This window comes from Centruroides sculpturatus, unplaced genomic scaffold, assembly GCF_000671375.1.
Source record: "Centruroides sculpturatus isolate CEXI.00-Female unplaced genomic scaffold, Cexi_2.0 scaffold767, whole genome shotgun sequence".
NCBI classification, from domain to species: Eukaryota; Metazoa; Arthropoda; class Arachnida; order Scorpiones; family Buthidae; genus Centruroides; species Centruroides sculpturatus.
Window position 1 is genome coordinate 162,407 of NW_019385366.1, and position 22,192 is coordinate 184,598.

General features: G+C 32.4%; 1 protein-coding gene across 1 annotated transcript in view; it reads left to right on the forward strand.

Annotated features, from left to right (window-relative positions):
- Positions 1–10,977: 10,977 nt before the first annotated feature.
- The window catches only part of LOC111638184 (peroxisomal membrane protein 11A-like), a 56,462-nt gene continuing 45,247 nt past the window's right edge, over positions 10,978–22,192 (forward strand). The window contains exon 1 of the mRNA XM_023383859.1: positions 10,978–11,230. Coding sequence (XP_023239627.1) covers positions 11,160–11,230 — 71 coding nt within the window. The 5' untranslated portion in view covers positions 10,978–11,159. The remainder of the gene's footprint in view (positions 11,231–22,192) is intronic.

Consider the following 22,192-nt stretch of genomic DNA (forward strand, 5'->3'; position numbering starts at 1 on the left):
TCGATTAAATCGCCAAATTTCAAATTTTTCAATATATTAATTTTATAAAGTCATAACACGGCAATTTTTTGGAATGTAACTACCATGTTATACGGGGGTTACCTGTATACTGCAAGCACATAGAAAAGAAATGAGCATTAATAAGTTTAAAAATGACTGTTATAATTGAGGAATAAATGAAAATGCTTTGCGGTAGTAATAAAAACAATAGTCAGGCTCAACAATACAATTTAATTATACGGACAAAACTTTTTGTTTGCATCCTTCACAGCCTATTGGTAAAGCCTATAACTGCCAAGCAAAACACTTATTTGAGTCACATCCAAACATCTTCACTACAGAAAACATTTTGCAACAATCAAGTTGTTCAATGTTTGCTTGCTTTGCATACAACAGTGTGTGGAGTTGCACTGCACATGGATCGCCAAATAGAATATACTGATACCCGAATGAAGAAAGCTTCTAAGGGTCAGGTCTAGTAACTTATTATTTTTTATACAACTTATTTATTATCAGTTAAATGCTGATCCAAAGTCTCTCCTTATCCTGTTTTTTAACAGTCAGATAATTTCATATAAAGGATAATAACGTACCTTACTTGTTACTTGTTGGTAAACCATTCTTATATTTCCACTTACATATATATGCATTTCAGATACCACTATTGTGGTATCCTTCTTTAGTATAGACAGAAATTAAACAAAGTACACCATCCTCTTACACAATTCTACATTTCTAAGGATACATTTTCCAATTCTTATCATCACAAGTGTATATTTTTCAATGTACTGTACAATTTCAGGTTTTTTAATGCATACTTTTTTGTTTTTGTTCTCTTTTTTAAGCAACTCTAATACTATAAGACAAAAACAATAATTAAATATTTTCCTTAGAACAAACAGTTAGCCCAGTGTTTTTCAACCGGGGTGCCACGGCTCCATGATTGGGGTGTCGCAAAGTTTAGAGCCTTTAGGCATTTTCTTGAAAATTTACTTAAGTGTAGTTCAAGATAACTCATTGTCAGTTCTATTTTGCTACGAGATATCTAGTAAGCAAAGAAACTATGACTAATTGCATGTTAATGTAATGTTCTACGCTACGTGTACGCATGACTTGTCATGAATTCACCCAAACCACATTGCTTGGCCTTCACGTTCCCAGTCCCAGTACCAGGCCAACCAGCAGAGAGGAACGACATGGACATTTTTGTCTTGTATATGCTTTAAAAAGCGTTGCATTGTACTTTGAAAAGCGTGTGGTTTCAATCACAAAGTAGATGCATATTACAGTATTTTCATAGTATTCAAAAGCAATGATGACAAACAATTTTTTATCACTTTTTTAATTTAAATTTTTTAAATTGATATGAAAAAGATAAGAAAAAATAATGAAATATTTATTTTATATATGCATCAAAATAGTATTAAAAAAACGTAACAAAAATTGTTTATCAATAAAATGATAATATGAAATGATATATTTGATAATAAAACTATATTTAAAAAACAATAGCGAGACTATTATTTTACATGTAGGTATTTCAACAAAATTCAATGAACTTAAATTTTGATTTTGAACACATAGAAATACTTTTGCATTGCACGTAATATTCATTTTCGCAAAAAAATTCATCTGGCCCATTAGTCCCCCACCTTATTCACATTCTAGATCCGCCGCTGGTCAAGGGTGTCACAATTTGTTATTTTTCAATTAGGTGTGCCACTCAATGAAAAACGTTGAAAAACACTGAGTTAGCCCTACAAACAGTTCATTTACATCCACAACGTAAATAAACAGTTTATAGATACACACATAAGGAAAATATAAGCTTGCATATTACTGATGTGCATGAATCACATTTTCCTTATTTACACATCCATAAATAAACTGTGAATGTAGTGAAATGAGCCTGTAAAATATGCAACGCATTAAAAAACTTGCAATGACTGTTAATAGAGAAACAAGTTTGCAAAATATACAACGTGTTAAATTCAACATATTCCATATTCACTTTATACATTTACTTCTGTATTTACATACCAAAGCAGTTTAATTTAAAGCAAATTATTATCCATACTTTATACAATATTTCATACAAGAAATGACTCAAATAGAATCGAAATAGCGTCTTACATAAAAATAATTATCATATTCAACGATTAATTAATCAATTAACCTACATTATAACTGCTACTTATTGAATTGCAGTTAATAATTAATTATCTATGGAAAGAAAGAAAAAGTTAAATTATTTAAAATTAATATATGAAATCATAACTTTGTTTTAAAATAATGATTTAAATCGACTAGAAAATTCATCAAAAAGCTTACTTTTTAACGGAATAGAAATAATATTTTACGCGAAATAATTTTTTAACCAGACGACAATACAACTTTTCAATGTCTTGAAGCCAAATTGACGTAGAAATTCCTTCGATTAAATCGCCAAATTTGAAATTTTTCAATATATTAATTTTATAAAGTGATAATTAAGAAAAATTTAATTATTAAAAAATATTTTAATTTATAAATTAATGTCGTTAACTTAAATAGATCTTTTTTAATAAAAAAAAATTCAGATGCGATCTGTGCTACAAAAGCCATTATATTCATATGAAAAAATATAATCGAGTCTTAAAAATTGTTAGTTCGTTGGTCGATCGCTATTTATTTAAAAAGTGCTGATTTGCATATAATGTACTGTGCATGTAAAATTTTTGTTACGGTATAGCGTTATTATACTCTTTCCGCCTTGTGGGCGGAAAGAGTATAACAACGCTATACCGTAACAGAATTAAACCGTAAAAATGGCCTTGTGGGCACCAAAAAGGCCATTTTTAGCAATTCCATTATGGGTTCGAGCAGGACACAATGGATGGATGATAAAGGATGAACTTGATATATCCAGACGGTCTACTCCCGAAAAATTCCTAGGCTTTTTCGCAGTGCCGGCCCAAGGCAAGTTTTAGGATGGAGCGAGATCCTATTATGGCGCCCCCTTGGTTGCCCCTAATTTATACCCTTTAATTTTCTTTACAATAGGGTGAACGGAGCAGCCGCTCCAGGCGCTAAGTCCTAGGGGGCGCCCCCTAGGACTTAGCGCCTGGAGCGGCTGCTCCGTTCACCCTATTGTAAAGAAAATTAAAGGGTATAAATTAGGGGCAACCAAGGGGGCGCCATAATAGGATCTCGCTCCATCCTAAAACTTGCCTTGGGCCGGCACTGCGAAAAAGCCTAGGAATTTTTCGGGAGTAGACCGTCTGGATATATCAAGTTCATCCTTTATCATCCATCCATTGTGTCCTGCTCGAACCCATAATGGAATTGCTAAAAATGGCCTTTTTGGTGCCCACAAGGCCATTTTTACGGTTTAATTCTGTTACGGTATAGCGTTGTTATACTCTTTCCGCCCACAAGGCGGAAAGAGTATAATAACGCTATACCGTAACAAAAATTTTACATGCACAGTACATTATATGCAAATCAGCACTTTTTAAATAAATAGCGATCGACCAACGAACTAACAATTTTTAAGACTCGATTATATTTTTTCATATGAATATAATGGCTTTTGTAGCACAGATCGCATCTGAATTTTTTTTTATTAAAAAAGATCTATTTAAGTTAACGACATTAATTTATAAATTAAAATATTTTTTAATAATTAAATTTTTCTTAATTATCACTTTATAAAATTAATATATTGAAAAATTTGAAATTTGGCGATTTAATCGAAGGAATTTCTACGTCAATTTGGCTTCAAGACATTGAAAAGTTGTATTGTCGTCTGGTTAAAAAATTATTTCGCGTAAAATATTATTTCTATTCCGTTAAAAAGTAAGCTTTTTGATGAATTTTCTAGTCGATTTAAATCATTATTTTAAAACAAAGTTATGATTTCATATATTAATTTTAAATAATTTAACTTTTTCTTTCTTTCCATAGATAATTAATTATTAACTGCAATTCAATAAGTAGCAGTTATAATGTAGGTTAATTGATTAATTAATCGTTGAATATGATAATTATTTTTATGTAAGACGCTATTTCGATTCTATTTGAGTCATTTCTTGTATGAAATATTGTATAAAGTATGGATAATAATTTGCTTTAAATTAAACTGCTTTGGTATGTAAATACAGAAGTAAATGTATAAAGTGAATATGGAATATGTTGAATTTAACACGTTGTATATTTTGCAAACTTGTTTCTCTATTAACAGTCATTGCAAGTTTTTTAATGCGTTGCATATTTTACAGGCTCATTTCACTACATTCACAGTTTATTTATGGATGTGTAAATAAGGAAAATGTGATTCATGCACATCAGTAATATGCAAGCTTATATTTTCCTTATGTGTGTATCTATAAACTGTTTATTTACGTTGTGGATGTAAATGAACTGTTTGTAGGGCTAACTCAGTGTTTTTCAACGTTTTTCATTGAGTGGCACACCTAATTGAAAAATAACAAATCGTGACACCCTTGACCAGCGGCGGATCTAGAATGTGAATAAGGTGGGGGNCATTTTCTTGAAAATTTACTTAAGTGTAGTTCAAGATAACTCATTGTCAGTTCTATTTTGCTACGAGATATCTAGTAAGCAAAGAAACTATGACTAATTGCATGTTAATGTAATGTTCTACGCTACGTGTACGCATGACTTGTCATGAATTCACCCAAACCACATTGCTTGGCCTTCACGTTCCCAGTCCCAGTACCAGGCCAACCAGCAGAGAGGAACGACATGGACATTTTTGTCTTGTATATGCTTTAAAAAGCGTTGCATTGTACTTTGAAAAGCGTGTGGTTTCAATCACAAAGTAGATGCATATTACAGTATTTTCATAGTATTCAAAAGCAATGATAACAAACAATTTTTTATCACTTTTTTAATTTAAATTTTTTAAATTGATATGAAAAAGATAAGAAAAAATAATGAAATATTTATTTTATATATGCATCAAAATAGTATTAAAAAAACGTAACAAAAATTGTTTATCAATAAAATGATAATATGAAATGATATATTTGATAATAAAACTATATTTAAAAAACAATAGCGAGACTATTATTTTACATGTAGGTATTTCAACAAAATTCAATGAACTTAAATTTTGATTTTGAACACATAGAAATACTTTTGCATTGCACGTAATATTCATTTTCGCAAAAAAATTCATCTGGCCCATTAGTCCCCCACCTTATTCACATTCTAGATCCGCCGCTGGTCAAGGGTGTCACGATTTGTTATTTTTCAATTAGGTGTGCCACTCAATGAAAAACGTTGAAAAACACTGAGTTAGCCCTACAAACAGTTCATTTACATCCACAACGTAAATAAACAGTTTATAGATACACACATAAGGAAAATATAAGCTTGCATATTACTGATGTGCATGAATCACATTTTCCTTATTTACACATCCATAAATAAACTGTGAATGTAGTGAAATGAGCCTGTAAAATATGCAACGCATTAAAAAACTTGCAATGACTGTTAATAGAGAAACAAGTTTGCAAAATATACAACGTGTTAAATTCAACATATTCCATATTCACTTTATACATTTACTTCTGTATTTACATACCAAAGCAGTTTAATTTAAAGCAAATTATTATCCATACTTTATACAATATTTCATACAAGAAATGACTCAAATAGAATCGAAATAGCGTCTTACATAAAAATAATTATCATATTCAACGATTAATTAATCAATTAACCTACATTATAACTGCTACTTATTGAATTGCAGTTAATAATTAATTATCTATGGAAAGAAAGAAAAAGTTAAATTATTTAAAATTAATATATGAAATCATAACTTTGTTTTAAAATAATGATTTAAATCGACTAGAAAATTCATCAAAAAGCTTACTTTTTAACGGAATAGAAATAATATTTTACGCGAAATAATTTTTTAACCAGACGACAATACAACTTTTCAATGTCTTGAAGCCAAATTGACGTAGAAATTCCTTCGATTAAATCGCCAAATTTCAAATTTTTCAATATATTAATTTTATAAAGTGATAATTAAGAAAAATTTAATTATTAAAAAATATTTTAATTTATAAATTAATGTCGTTAACTTAAATAGATCTTTTTTAATAAAAAAAAATTCAGATGCGATCTGTGCTACAAAAGCCATTATATTCATATGAAAAAATATAATCGAGTCTTAAAAATTGTTAGTTCGTTGGTCGATCGCTATTTATTTAAAAAGTGCTGATTTGCATATAATGTACTGTGCATGTAAAATTTTTGTTACGGTATAGCGTTATTATACTCTTTCCGCCTTGTGGGCGGAAAGAGTATAACAACGCTATACCGTAACAGAATTAAACCGTAAAAATGGCCTTGTGGGCACCAAAAAGGCCATTTTTAGCAATTCCATTATGGGTTCGAGCAGGACACAATGGATGGATGATAAAGGATGAACTTGATATATCCAGACGGTCTACTCCCGAAAAATTCCTAGGCTTTTTCGCAGTGCCGGCCCAAGGCAAGTTTTAGGATGGAGCGAGATCCTATTATGGCGCCCCCTTGGTTGCCCCTAATTTATACCCTTTAATTTTCTTTACAATAGGGTGAACGGAGCAGCCGCTCCAGGCGCTAAGTCCTAGGGGGCGCCCCCTAGGACTTAGCGCCTGGAGCGGCTGCTCCGTTCACCCTATGGTAGGGCCGGCTCTGCTTTTTCGGCCCATTCAAATTCGATCACAGCTAGTGATCGGATGAAGGGATCACATGATGAAGGCTGAGCCTTCGCACCTTAACCGTTCAACCGAGTCTATTATAATACTGTAGATGTGTGCATATATTAAATCAGCATGAAAATAGCTAAATTCATAACATACCAAATAACGTATAACTTTGAGCCCGTGGATCGCATATTGTTTCCGGAGTTCATCTTTTTAAACTTCTTTGTCTATTTTTTTTTCTTTTAAGAATTTTTCAATTAATTTATTATTATTGATTTTTGATGATATTAACTTTATGAAAAATATTCATCATCTTATTTATATTTAGTGTTATATTTACTTGTACACAGTGTTACATTCAAGGTTCCTGTTGTTTCATAATTTGAAGTTTAGACTATTTACAAAAAGTCATAATTAACTTTTGAGTCCATCATTATCCTTTATACACTACCATAGAAGTAACAGTTATAAAAATTTTGCTTTGAAGTTCCTGTTGTTTTTTTTTTTTTAAACTCTTTTTCCTCTGTGTACACTAACAGGGCTTTTTATCATTCCTTACCTGGCTGCAATCAAACCCATGAGATCTAATATATTTGGGATGCTGTCCAAGAAAATGTTTTGAGGTTTCCTCCCTGGCTTCTACCCGAATCCCTGAGAACAGTAGGCTAACACCCAGTAGCGTAGCGTGGAGTGTTAGCCTACCGCCGGGGCGGAGGAAAATTTCGCCGCCCCCTTATTTAGGTATCTCAATTTAAAAGACTAAAATTTAGTTTCGTCACAGAATAAGTAACGAAAAATTCCGTGCTAGTGTTGCCACCTTTTTAAAATCGCCGACCCTGACGGCAGGTGAGGTTTGTTCGAACAGAAGTTCCTGACGCATGCGTATATCATTTTGCAATGAAGAATAATTTGCAGTGCATGCTGGTTCTAAATCAGTTACAGTTAGTGACTAGGGAGACTTGGGTAGGAGTAACGCAAGTAATGTAGATGACTTAGCCCTATTGGATATTGGAGGTGTATATGAGTACGAATGAATCGTACAAGGAGGAAAAAAGAATAAAAGATCGACAGGTTGCTCAAGATATCCCCGGACGGCGAATTGGATGGTGACACTATTCCCACTATTCCGTGTTCATTTGAATCGGTCCGAATCGTAGGTGCACGAAAATATGAAATAAAATGGTTAAAATTCTTACAAGATATTATTATTTATTGTCAAATTTTGCCGCCCCCCTACGCTACACTACTGCTAACACCTGCATTCACGGCCATCTCGCTATCTACATTTAATACATTTAGAGTAGTGATAGGAGAGTCCAAATCCACGAAATTTCTGGACCGAGCCCAAGGTCTTAGATTATCTAAGACCTTGGACCGAGCCAAGATTCAAATTCTGCATTGCACTTGAAACGTCATACGACATCACAGTAATGCTGCTGACAGAAAAACTTCAGAAATCGCTAATTTTCGTTACGACAAATTTTACACTCGAAAACCGTAAATGACACTACAGTAATAATCTGCTATTTTAATAATATTTGTTATTTCTCTAATTTTGTCTTAATGAATAATATCTATTGTTAGTTTTAATGTTATTTAGCCGAGGCGGCTAAGGCATCAGCCAACCGTTCTGGGAGAAACCCAGAAACGAAATATCCCAGGATGACCTGTCTCGAAAATGCCGGGTCTCATTTCTCAACACTCCATTGTGAGCCTGAGTGAAGTCACGATGCACCTGAAAAAACTCGTTAGTGCTCATTGGACAGAAAGTTTTAAAAAAATCCGTTTATAATCTTATATTTGAAACAAAATTGTTGATTTAATTCGTCGTAACATAAATTTGTTTGTTTTATATAAAATATTATTTTATTTTAGTTCATAACAAATGCTGAAGACAGAGTCATATTTTTTCAGGGGTCAATCTCTAGTCCAGAGCGATAGGCTGACACCAGTTAATACACTCATAATTTTTGTAGAATTTCATAATAATTAATTTTAAAAAATGATTGGTTGATTTGGGAGGATACAACAATGTTAAGGACGCTACCCGACGATGGTCTGTCTTCCGGTGAAAGACAGGGATATTCTTGCGATCGGTCAGGATGACGCGAGAATTTAGGAACGTATGGGATAGTGAAACTGAATCCAGAAATTCACATGGATACTGATTGACAATGATACTCGCGTTTAATATAATAAGACATGCTTACACAATGTACAGCGGAAACTTTTCCGTCAGATGCCACACAAAAAAGGAAAAGTGAGAGTTCTGTTGCTGCCTTGACGAGAAGTAAACGGTGACGGTCGAAAACATCCTGGTAGGCAATGGTTGAAAGTGGATCTCGGGTGGAGGTTTCTTTCTCTTAGGTCGTTCGGACAGACAACTGAAGAAGATCGTCATTCTTCAGCTGTCTGTCCCTCGGAACTGTCCTTTTCTCTGGACCCACGGGCGAATGATCTTGACCACAATCTCGCCGTGTCCTTGTAAATCCGGGCTTTTATACGATTTTACCCCAACACCCCGATTTCTAGTTGGTCCGAACTGGTGGTCTGCCGCATCTCCTTTGATCTCCGATCTGTTGCTAAGGGCGCGATTTGGGTTCTGGGGCTGTCGAACACCCTGTACGGACCGATCTCCCGAGGATACGGTCACGCTCCTTCTCGAGCGATTTCCGTAAATTACCGAATTTTTTTTCTTCTGCTTCGGAGAGGACGCAGCTATGTCTGCACAGTCCTAGCCGCAACCCCTCCGAAAAAGCGTTCGCTTTTTTCGCTGTGAACTCGGTGTAGGGTGACTGCAGAACTCTCCTTGCTATCACTCCTTTACTCTCCCTCGCGATCTACGACCGGGAATGTGACAATTAAATCTTACAGTACCCCATTTCTTCGCGTCTCCGGTTCTGTTTACAAGAATAAGTCACACGTTTATTGATGTTGATTCGACGGCCCGTCTCACGTCGATAGGTAAGGTCTCGGCCTCGCAAATGCGACATACGAGCGATCTGCTAAAGGAACGGTACCTAACGGGAGAAGATTCTATGGGAAACTGGTACCTTTTTAAGTATTGTTTTTTAACTCTTCCCGCCTCTGGGCACTAACTTGTAAGAGGTTCTCTTTTTAGCAATTCCTTTATGGGTTCGGACAGGCCCACAATGGGGCGGCCGGGTGGTGAGGGATAGGAGACGACATATCCAGACGGATCACCTCGAAAAATTCCTGAGGACTCGATTCCAGATTCCCCAGAGCGATAGGTTGCCACCTTGACGCTTGGCCATCCGGCCGCCCTTTTTAAGTATTAGACCTGTGAAGAACCGAAAAATTCTACATGGCTAGCCCATTGATCAGATATGAACCCGCGAGTGACCAACTACCAACGTTAGTGGTTTTTCTCCATTGGCTCTGCTATAAAGAATTTAAGTTCGAATCTGATATGTAATTTTTGGTATTTCTTAAGGAGTTTAAGTCATGACATTATTTACCATCCTTTATAATTGCTAGCCAGTTTCACTATGAGGCATTTAAACGTTACTAGTTTTCCGTTACAGGTTAATTAATTCATTGCAAACTAATGTTTCGCATGACAACAAAAGTATAAACAAGGGTTTTAGCACTAAAATTTTCAGAAGGGAATGAAAGTTCATACTAACTTAATTATAAGAAACAACACAATTTTGCCAATGAACCTGCTTACTCATGAAAGATATACTGTACTACGGTATTTTATGCTAAAAGCAAATATATTAACACAGCTGGATAGGCAAGCCACTGACATAGCTCATTTCAACAAACCATGTCATTGACTTGTTTATCCAGTTGTATTAAAGCCATTTTACCAGTCAACGCGCTCACGTTTTCCGTAAGAAAGGCACACTAAATTAATAACTGACTGTTTTATTTCTTTGAATTTTCAAGACTTGTATTTGGGACCGAAAACAATGCAAGCCAACCCAATACGTAATGTACTGTACACGTATAATATCGGATCGATGAATCTTCACTAAAATCACTTTTCGTCATTCCAATACGTCATATTCTAAATATTTTCCGTATAGAGTATACGAAAATTTTACTATATAAACCAATTCGAGGCGAAAAAAAGAAAAGAATAATTATAATAATAAAATTTAAAAAATTACAACAGACGATATTTATTTTTCGGGTAAAAATCGAAGGAAAAAAAATAATAAAAGAATTAAATGAAACCTAAATTCTTCATCAGATGGCGCTGTCAGNAAAAAAAAAAAAAAAAAAAAAAAAAAAAAAAAAAAAAAAAAAAAAAAAAAAAAAAAAAAAAAAAAAAAAAAAAAAAAAAATAGGCTTCACATCTATGAACGTAGTCAAAACAACTAAGGATAACAAACATAGATGTAATAAATATTAAACTTATGCGATTCGTTTTAGTATAATTATCATTGGGAAATATAAAATCGATAAGTGAATAGAGAAGAGAGCGCGATGCCGGCCAATATGATGGATGTAATATTAAGGTTCAACACTCAAACAGTGGGGCGGGACAGGCTTTTCAGGTATGAAAAATATAAATTAATTAAATGATTTATTATTTTACGGTTAACATACATTTACTAAGCACGTGTTTCACTTGGTGTAACAACAATTTCGTCGTTTGTTTTCTTTTTTTCTTCTGTCTTCCTCCTCTCGATTTAATTTTTATTTAAACGTATCTAATTTGAAAATGGAATCAAATTTATAAATTTTTTAAAGAATTGTTAAAAATTGTGTTTTTGTTTTTTAGAAGAATAATTTAATTTCCAATCACATTGTCTTTGTTATATTTTTATTTATTTTATATAAAATAAAATTTAAAATTTATCTTAAAAAAATAGAAATTGTAGAATCTGTAAAAATTAAAAATGTGACGAGTTAAATCATTTTTGTAATTTTCTGTTTCAGAAATTCAATATTTTAGAAGAAATTTTTTGTTTATTATACTGAAACAGATCATTTATTTTTCCTAAATAGTTACTGTATGATGTTTTAGTGTTGTCTGGCCTTTGGTTAGTTCTTTAGACTCTGATTCTCACTTATCTCTGGATTAATATAGTAATAAATTTTTGTAGGTTCCAAAGTTCATAAAAAAAATAAAAAATTCAACTGTGGTACATTAGAATTCTTTTTTTATTTTCAATTTTCCTGTTATAATATATAAACATATGTGAAGTATTATATGTTTTCCAGTTTGAAGCCAATAAAAATTGGTTTTGGAATTATTGGTGATGAATAATTTGAAAAAGATACTTAAATTTTAACTAGCAAAGAAATAAAGATGATAATTTATATCATTTAAGTGTTAATTAAAATGTTGAATGGGGTTATTTTATCTTGGTTTAGTGAATTTAACATATTTTACAGGGTCTTTTTTTCTTTTTTTTTTGAAATTAAGAGTGGTTCAATTAAATTTTTATTAAATTCAAATGTTTCAGAGTTATTTTGATTGATGAGTTTGTTAGTTTCTCCCATTTTCGGATAATTATATAAAAATTTATTAAAGAGAATAAATACTACATAATGTGTTAAATATTTACAGTGATATTTATTAAAATCTATTTTCTATTTGAACTATCTATCTAAAAATTGTCTTAACGTTATCATATTGCAGACAGGATTCACTCATTTTCACTATTAATCAATTAATCATTATCTTTTGTAGGCAGTTAAAAGTATAGTGTATTTATAAGAAGTAAAAACATTTACACTATAGTATTTCCCAGAATAAGAATGGAGCCAACCTGCTACAATCACTGTAACTAAGTAATGAAGCTATATCAAAATTGAATAGAATGGAACAGAATAGAAACTGAAAATTTAAACATAATGTCATGATCTTTTTGTTTGTTTTTTTTATAATCATAGATTTTTTTGCAAAAATTTTGAGAAATTTCAAATAGATTATAACAGTTTAAACATATACTTTTCTAATACATGTTCTACTTCATAATGAATACTAAACAATTTTCCTTTGTATATATAACAAATAAACATGGCTCCATTCTTATTTTGGAAAAGATTATAAATGTAATAATAACAAAGCAGATAAATATTTAAACTCATTCATTAAGGCTTGTTGTTAATTTTATATTATTTTAATAAATAAATAAACTGATGCATATTGCTAGATTATTAAAAGTTATTCAATGTTTAGAAATCATATTTAAGCATTATTTTAATATTTTTATATTCTTTGTATACATTATATTTTAAAATTCAAGTGTGGTTATTTCAACTTCCGTTACAATATATATTGATGATAATATATTTGAACATCATATATCTTTCAAAACCGAAAGTTTTAATTTATAAAATTTTCCATAAACTTTTCTTTAAAAAGTTTTTAAATGTTTCTACAATTTTACAGTTTTATGTTGTATTGCAGTTTTATAAACTGCAATCTAATATAACGTAATGTTTTTTTTAAAAAAAATTGATCTTTTATAACTTAAAACATTAAATTTTTACTAGGAAAGAAATGATGATAAAAGGAAAAATCATTAAAAACTAAAAGCTGGTAAATATTTTTTAAGAAAATGAATTATAAATGCTGAAATCTTTCCTGAAGGAAAGAAGACAGACAGAATGTTTAATTAGCCTGATTTGATTTTTGTGTATTTTAAACTTTATAATGTTATGACATATCTAATAGACCATGTAAATACAGGTATACCTCGCCTTACGTTGGTAATTGGTTCCAGGAGAGGCGACTTAAGTCGAAAAATGACAAGTCGAATTTACTTGTCTCCAAATCTACTCGTCACTAGGCTAAACCATAAATTACCATTCTCAGTTCTGTATTTTATTTATTAATGCATTTTAAATAATATATGATTAATAAGGATCTATTTTAAGCTTACAGACAAATAAATTTTAGTTTTTAATATAGTACAGAAGAAAGTAATCTAAATTTATGAATGCAGGTAATGTAAATACAGCACATACTATACTTGTAAATGTATATATTTTAATACGATTTTATGTGCTTTAAATGTTTTTCTAGTGATATTACGGTTTCAATATTTGTGGCAGACTGACGTAAAGTTGAATAAAATGACTTAAACTTGATTTTTATTTATCCATATACTTTTTTGACAAATGACGTATAATCGGGAACGACGTAACTCGAAACGACGTAAATTGAGGTATACCTGTACTATATTTGTACAATATAATAATTGTTAATTCATTCTAAAAAAATTAGAAAATGCTTTATAATTGTATTAGTGTAGTTTTTTTTTTTTTAATATGTTTTTAAGAAGACCATTTAAACTAAATAGATAAAATATGCAATTACAATGAATAAACTTAAAAGTTTAAAAATTAATACTGTCAAATAAAATTAGTTTTTGCATTGCCATTTTGTATAAAATTTAAAAACAATTAAAAATGAAATTATAATTCCATTTACAGTTCTGTTATATGAATGTTACTGTCCAAAGATTTATCATTATTTTTAACATTATTTCAAAAGTCAATAATTTTCCCTGTTATGTTATTGAACCTGGAGAATGACATTTTCAAGCAATGATTTTCTTTGAAAAAGATTTAGAACTACAGGATTAACATTAAAGTTTATTTAACTCTCTTCTAATCATTCATACTGTTTTTTTTTTTTTTAAATTGGTTTCTTTGAAATATGAACAGTAGAGTTAATGATTATCAGCTTTCAGTGAGGTTCAAATTAACAGTTGGAAAAACGATCAAGGAAAATCTATAAATCACATAGATACAGTTTAGTACTTAAAATGTCTACTAGGAATTATTTTATTAATTAATAGGACTATTATACCAGTGGTGTAATGAACATAACTGGCGGCCAGGGCACGACACTTTATTGGTGACCCCCCTCCAGAAACACATACAGTTTGTCTTGGAGACCATTTGGGCACCCCTCTGCCAGTGGTGCCCAGTGCATGATACACCCCCTTGCACCCCCCTCGCTATGCCATTGTATTATACCGGTGACCTGGTTCTGCAAAATTAAGAAAACTGATCAGAAAAAAATAGTCTTTATTTTTCACCTGTACACATTTTACACAATATTATTGTGTTTCGGACCTTTTGGTCCCTCATCAGCAAACAATGTCTAAAATTTTGTTTTAGACATCATTTGCTGTAAACCTGCTGATGAGGGACCAACAGGTTCAAAACACAATAATATTGTGTAAAATGTGTACAGGTGAAAAATAAAGACTTTTTTTCTGATCAGTTTTCTTAATTTTGCAGAACCAGGTCACCGTATAACAAGTCTTAGTAGACATTTTAAGTACTAAACTATATGATAAGGACACAGAGGCATATGATTTAACACATAGATATAGCTTTGAAAAAATTTAAATATTTATATAGGATCATTTTTTGATTACAAGGATGTTACACAGAATTTGAACATACAGTAACCACACCTTCTACTTTAACCTGGTATGAGTGAGGTCGGGTATGTCATACCCAAGAAGATTTTAAACGCAGATTATTTAATGTTATTGTTGCCATGCAAATCCCGTTTTCACAGTAGCTGGAGGTAAGGGAGTGGGGGGGCGAGGCGAGGTGAAGTGTTGAATTTAGTGTTTTGCCAGTGTCAAAGGGAGATACACATGAGCAAAGGTGGCTGAGGTACATCACACCCGACCTCATAGTCGGTGTTACATTTTTGAGTTGACAGTAAGTTTATGAGTTACAGTTATTTATAGTATTCTTAGATTTATTTCTAGATTTCTCAAATGATAGTCTTTGCATTAGACAACAAAACATACATCTTCCAAGGGAAACTCGAAAAGTGATTACTGATCATCTGGGAGAACCTTCATTACCTGCTTCCAAAAAAGTGGCTGGTAAATATGTCAGATGTGGTGACTGCACTAAAAAAACTGGTAGGAAAACAAAACATTGCTGTTTGAAGTGTGAGAAGCCAATATGTATGAAGCATGCGATTTTTATGTGTGGAGATTGTGCTGATTTGTAGGTGTAATGTTGGTGCTGTGCAAATTGATCTCATAAGACCTTTTAGTTTTTTTTCTATTTTTATAATTGAAAGATACTATAGTTATGTTGATTAACCAAAGAAGTTGTAATTTTGTTAGAATTTTATATGGAAAAATGTTAAACTATCAAAACTTGTACTTTTTCAAAGAAAATATAGACACTTTGTTATTTCAATTAAAAAGAATGCTTTTCAATCTTAAACAATATTTTATTTACTTATCTTGTTGAATAGATACTGTTATTATTATTCCAAGTAAAAAAATACTTAATACACAATTATAGTATAAAAAATTCGGTATCAAAGTTTTGGGTATCTCCTACCCACCTCGTAGCTGGTGTAACAATTTCTCACCTCATTCACACTGGGTTAAGAATAGAACAAGTTTATAAACAATAAGTTCAAGAATGTAAAAGCTATATTATTTTCTTTTCAAAGTTCTAACTAAAAGAGAGAGTAATTTTGCAAGTTGGAGTGAATATCATTGGTGTGGCATATGTTTAATGACTGCATTGCCAATAACAGTATCATCCTCATCATCATCATAAATGATGTGGCCAGTGTTTGAAAAATGTGCATTTGGTTAAGATGTGTGTTGTATGAGGGCGGTTTTTTTTTCAACTTCCGATGGTCCATAAACAAAGACAAATGTAAATAACAAAATGTTTGAGATTAAAAGAATCTATTCACTCACAAATTCCTTGAGGTCAAAATAGAAGTAGAGGTTAATTGTTAGAACAATGAAATTTATTATCAAAAGTTAAGTACAAACATGGTTACTTTTTGACATAATCACTGTGAAGATTGAGGCATTTGTCATATCTGGATGAGCTTTGCAATCCCCTCTTCATAGAATGTTGCTGCCAGTGACTTGAGATGGGTCTTAACGTTGTTTTGAAGATTGTCATTAATCTCAAACTTCTGCCTTCCTAGCCACATTTTCAGTTCAGATGGAAGTCACTTGGTGCTAAATCAGGGCTATACACTGGGTGTTTAAAAAGTTCCAATCTGGGTGGAAGTCTTCACACACCTTTAATGTGAGAAGACTTCCACCTCTTCTCTGAACTGAAAATATGGCTAGGAAGGCAGACGTTCGAGACTAATGACAATCTTCAAAACAACTCACTGATCACTGATAGCAACACTGGTCAAATCACTGGTAGCAACATTCTATGAAGAGGGGATTGCAAAGCTTGTCTAGATATGACAAATGTTTCAATCTTCACAATGATTATGTTGAAAAGTAACCATGTTTGTACCTAACTTTTGGTAATAAATTCATTTTGTTATTTACACTTGTCTTTGTTTTATGGACCATTGGAGGTTGAAGAAAAAACCACCTTCCACTAAATAAATAAATAAAATACTTTCTTACTGGAACTACACTATAAATAAAAATCAAAACCTTTAAACAATCCAGCAAATCGTATTTTAATATCTTAAAAATGCATTTGAAAGTGTTTTTAAGATATTAAAAAACAATTTGCTGGATTGTTTAAAGGTTTTGATTTTTATTTATAGTGTAGTTCCAGTAAGAAAGTATTTTATTTATTTATTTAGTAATGGCTTCGCCGACCAAGATATGTAGGAAAGTTGTCCTAAAACCACCTTCCACTTTGGTTTGTATGATTGGGGAAACTGGAAACAATGTGCTTTGTATTAATTGATGTAATATAATTGTTATCAAATTCATGAGATCACAAGCTTTGTATTACATATTAACTGATATTTTTCACAAATTGAACTCTCTAACATCAGAATGCCTATCCTCATCCACAGGGCTACAACTTACTTCACATTAATGTGAACTTTGCATGAATCAATAACATAATAATAGGTTTAACTATGTGTAAAAATACAGGTGGCTTCTCCATAGCTAAATTGATCTTTTCAATCTAATCATCTACTAATCATTTTAACTTCTAATCATTAGAAGTTAGAATGCTTTTAATTTATAACTGTTATCAAATTTACAATGAATTCTTGTTATTAATACACATTAGAGCAGTTTAATAAATCAGGTATTTATACTTTTTGGAAAGGAATGACTTAACCATATATATACACATATATAATTATTAGCTGCACAAAATCAATATTAAGTTAAAATAACATCATTGTCTTCTATATCACAATAATAAGCTGACCATATGTGCCACCTTGAACAGTAAAGTATCAGCATTTTGTTCTCTCTTAGCCATTTCATCATTTCAATAAAATTTTCACTTTTGTCCCTTTTTGAAAATCAAAAATTTAGCTATCTGGTTTATATATTAAATACATTTGTATATTGTATTCCAAACTCGTGATTTATTAGTCAATGTTTATTTTGCATTGATAAGGATAATAAATTTGAATAGATATTGCAAGAAATACAAAATAATTTCAACAAAGTTCAACAGAAACAGAGGAAATTTGATTATTTGATCAATGAGTACTGACAAATACTATACGTAATAACTAACACTTTTAGAAATGGGAAGAATAAAAAATCAAATGCAGCTGATAGGTGGTCAAAATATTTAATAAAATGCACAAAAACGATCTTTAATTTCAAGATTGTAATAATTCGTAGAATTTTTTTTTTTTTGTTTGCCAGGAACTATAGCTTCTGTAGTAAGAATCTATTTGCCCTGTGGTCAAAATAGAAGTAGAGGTTAATTATTGGAACAATGAAAGTAATGCTAATTATAAAGCAAAATAATTGAAAAGTTGAATAATTGTCAGAAAGTGTATTGAAATAATTATAACCATACAAATAATTTCCACCCATCATTCCTGAATTTTCACCAGGAGTTTGCAGATGGGTATAAATACAACAAAAAATGACCTGAGTGGTGTTTTGAAAAATTTTAATGCCATGTCGTTGAGGTCGTATCCTCAGAAAAGGTCGACATCAAACCTATGTGTGTATGTGTTTTTTAATATCATATCATTGGTTTTTTTACAAATAACTGTATGTATCATCATGTTGTTAATCATCTGTTTCTGGTTGGAATGTTGGAAAAGGATAAAGACTTTAAAATTACCCAAAAAATGTATGGTTGATTATTTCAATAAGTTAATTTATTTTACTATTGTCTTCTAACTCAAAAGTTATTTTATATGATGTTACTTTGTACAGAAATTTGTTTTATGCAAAATTACCATCTTTTAAATACTCCAGCAAATAATTTAATATTGTAAGAACGTTTCCAATCGTCTTACAATATTAAATTATTTGCTGGAGTATTTAAAAGATGGTAATTTTTTTATAATTCTTTTTAATTCCAGTATAAGTTAATATTTTTATTGAATTTGTTTTATGTGTATTAGCTTCATTTTTTAAACCAAACTTGTAATGATGTTACTTTCAATTTCTTAAAATGATAGAAAGTAATTCTATTATGTAAAAACATAATAACCTTAGATTAACTGTACAAATGTTGTTTTAAATGTATGTTTCAAATGTCATAAATCAGTTTATAGCAATGAAAAGAGAAATAAGTTTATAGTTTATTAGGATGACAATTATTATGTTAGCCTGTTTAACACAACTGTGGTGGTGGTCGCCAACAAAAAGTTTAAAGTTCGCACTGGTTTAAAGTAGTCCACACACAAAGATGAGAAGTCAAACGGTGAAGGGCACGTGTTCAAACCGGTCTTTTATATCCTGCGGGACTCCCTCTGGTGGTGATTGGGCAAGCTCCGGAATTAGTCGCCACAGTACTCCCCCAAGTGCCAAAGGCATGAGGAGTTAAAGTGTTGGTTGAACCGGACACGATGTCCTGAGCGGGTAGTTAAAGATGAGGCTTTAGAAGTGGGAGGTGATGTGTCTGCGGGAACTGGCTGGACTGGAGTATGCAAACATGTGTTTGGAGCTGTGATGTTGGGATCAGATGTGGCTTTAAGGAGATGGCGTGAAGACTGGCTTCAGTCGATCGATATTTATGGATGAAGTTCATTTGTCGATTTGGACTTTGTACACCATTCCCATCCGAGATATCATCTCATATGATCCGTCATAGGTTGGTTGTATGAGCTTGCGAATTGTGTCATGATGAATGAATGCGTGACAGCAGGTGGAGTGTTCCTTGTGGACGAAAACTGCATGTTTTGAGTGTGCAGTCGTTGCTACTGGACATGGTTTGAAGGACAGCCCTGTGGAGTTAGGCTTTTCCAGAAGTTCCTTAAGCTCATTGTCAGTTCGTTGCTGGTTGGCGAGTTCTTTCAAATCTTATCTGCAATGGCATGTCTGTCGTAGATATGCGGGATAGTGAATCAGCAACTATACCAGGTTGTTCAATAAGTTTTGTCGTTCGATAAGAGGTGGCGCTACTAGGAGCGTCACTTTATTATTCTATAAATAGTACAGTAGAGCCTCGATTATCCGACCTAATTGGGGACTGGGGTTGGTCGGATAATTGAAAGGGCAGATAACCGAAAAGTATGAAAAAATCTATTATTAGTGTAGTATATTGTTATATCCCATGTAATTAGTATATTAATATATCGCTATTAACCTACTTTGCGTTGAATTTTCATCGATGTAAAAATTTTTTAAAATAATAATCATCGCTATTGTATCGTTAAAAATTAGAAAGTTAAGCTTCGTTTAATTACTGGCTTTCTTTCATGGTCGATCCAGTGTTGCCAGCTAAAACACGTAAAAATAATATTAAAATAGCCAAGACATAGCCATATATTGTAGCGCCAAATCAATAGTGGACATTTGAAATTTGCCGACCAGGACGGTCGGTTGATCGGGGGTCGGATAATCGAGGCTCTACTGTACTACTATTTCATAAACACGTGTCAAGTTTCAAGTAGATCCGTCAACTCATTGTATATTTGCAGCTGTTCAAAGTCGACGTGTCATTGTATTTTTTTACAATGGAAAAAATCGAATATCGTGCAGTGATAAAATTCTTATTTTTGGAAGGTGTAGCACCAAAACAAATTCACGAACGATTGTTAAAAGTGTATAAGGACTCTTCACCTTCAATCAGAACAGTAGAAAGATGGGTTGCTGAATTTAAACGTGGTCGTACGAGTCTTGAAGACGATCCACGTGAAGGGCGTCCAAAAAGTGCATCAACACCAGAAATCGTAGCAAAAATACAGCATATGGTTTTGGAAGATCGTCGATTAACCGAGAGAGATTTAGTAGAAGCCCTAGGAATTTTGTTAGGCAGTGTGAGCAATATTTTGGCTGAAGTTTTGAGTTACAGAAATCTGTGTGCACAATGGGTGCCGCATTCGTTAACTATGGAACAAAAACACATTCAAATGCAACTTTCTCAGCAACATTTGGAGCGTTTTAAAAAGGATAAAAAGAATTTTGTGCGTCGTTTCATCACTATGGATGAGACATGGGTCTACCACCATGATCCTGAATCAAAACAAGAGGCTAAAGAGTGGTGTGAACCCGGTACTTCGGCTCCGAAGCGTGTTAGGGTCCAGAAATCGGCCAAGAAGGTGTTAGCATCAGTTTTTTGGGATGCAAAAGGAATTTTGTTTGTGGATTACCTCCAAACTGGTAAAACAATAAACTCAGATTATTATTGTAACCTTTTGGACCAGCTAGATGTAAAAATTCATGAGAAAAGACCTGGTTTAAAAAAGAAAAAAATCATTTTTCATCAAGACAACGCCCCCTCTCACACAGCTCAAAAAACCATTGCGAAAATCAGTAAATTAAAATACGAATTGTTGCAACATCCTCCCTATTCGCCAGATTTAGCTCCCTCTGACTTCTGGCTGTTCTCACATCTAAAAAAATTCATGCGTGGGAAACGATTTTCATCGAACGAAGAGGTAATAGCAGCCATGGATGCGTATTTCGACAGTCTTCTGGATTCTCACTTTAGGGATGGAATCCATAAATTAGAAGATCACTGGAACAAGTGTATTGAAGTTCAGGGAGATTATATTGAATAATAAAATGTATTTCAAACCATAAAATCGTGTTTTTCTTATCGAACGACAAAACTTATTGAACAACCTGGTATTGTGAGAACCTTCTATGTGTTATATGTCTGTTATAAATTGTGATAGGTAGTAAAGGTAGCAAAGTTGTCTCGGAGAAGCTTTGTCGGAGTGTTGACGAAATGCGAAGATCAGCTGCTCATGATCCGTAAAAAATATGAAGTTTTGACCTTCTAGCATGTGCTGGAAATGTTTCACAGCTGCGTAGGCGCTCAATAACTCAGTCGTATGTGCTGTAATTGCGCTGTGCTGTTGACAACTTCTTTGAGAAAAAAAGCAAAAGGTTTTCATGCCCCTTGGTACTTTTGCTGCAGGATGGCACCTATAGCTGTGCCTGAGGCATTGACCATAAGTGCAAGCAGCTTTGCAGATGATGGAAAGTTTAATGAAGCAGCATTTGCAAGCACTTCTTTACATTGAGAGAATGCAAGTCGTGCTTCCAGAGTCCATACTATTTTTGTGTTGTCATTTTTCTTGCTTCTGGTCAGGAAGGAGTCAAGTGGTGCTTGAACATATGCAGCTTTGGGCAGAA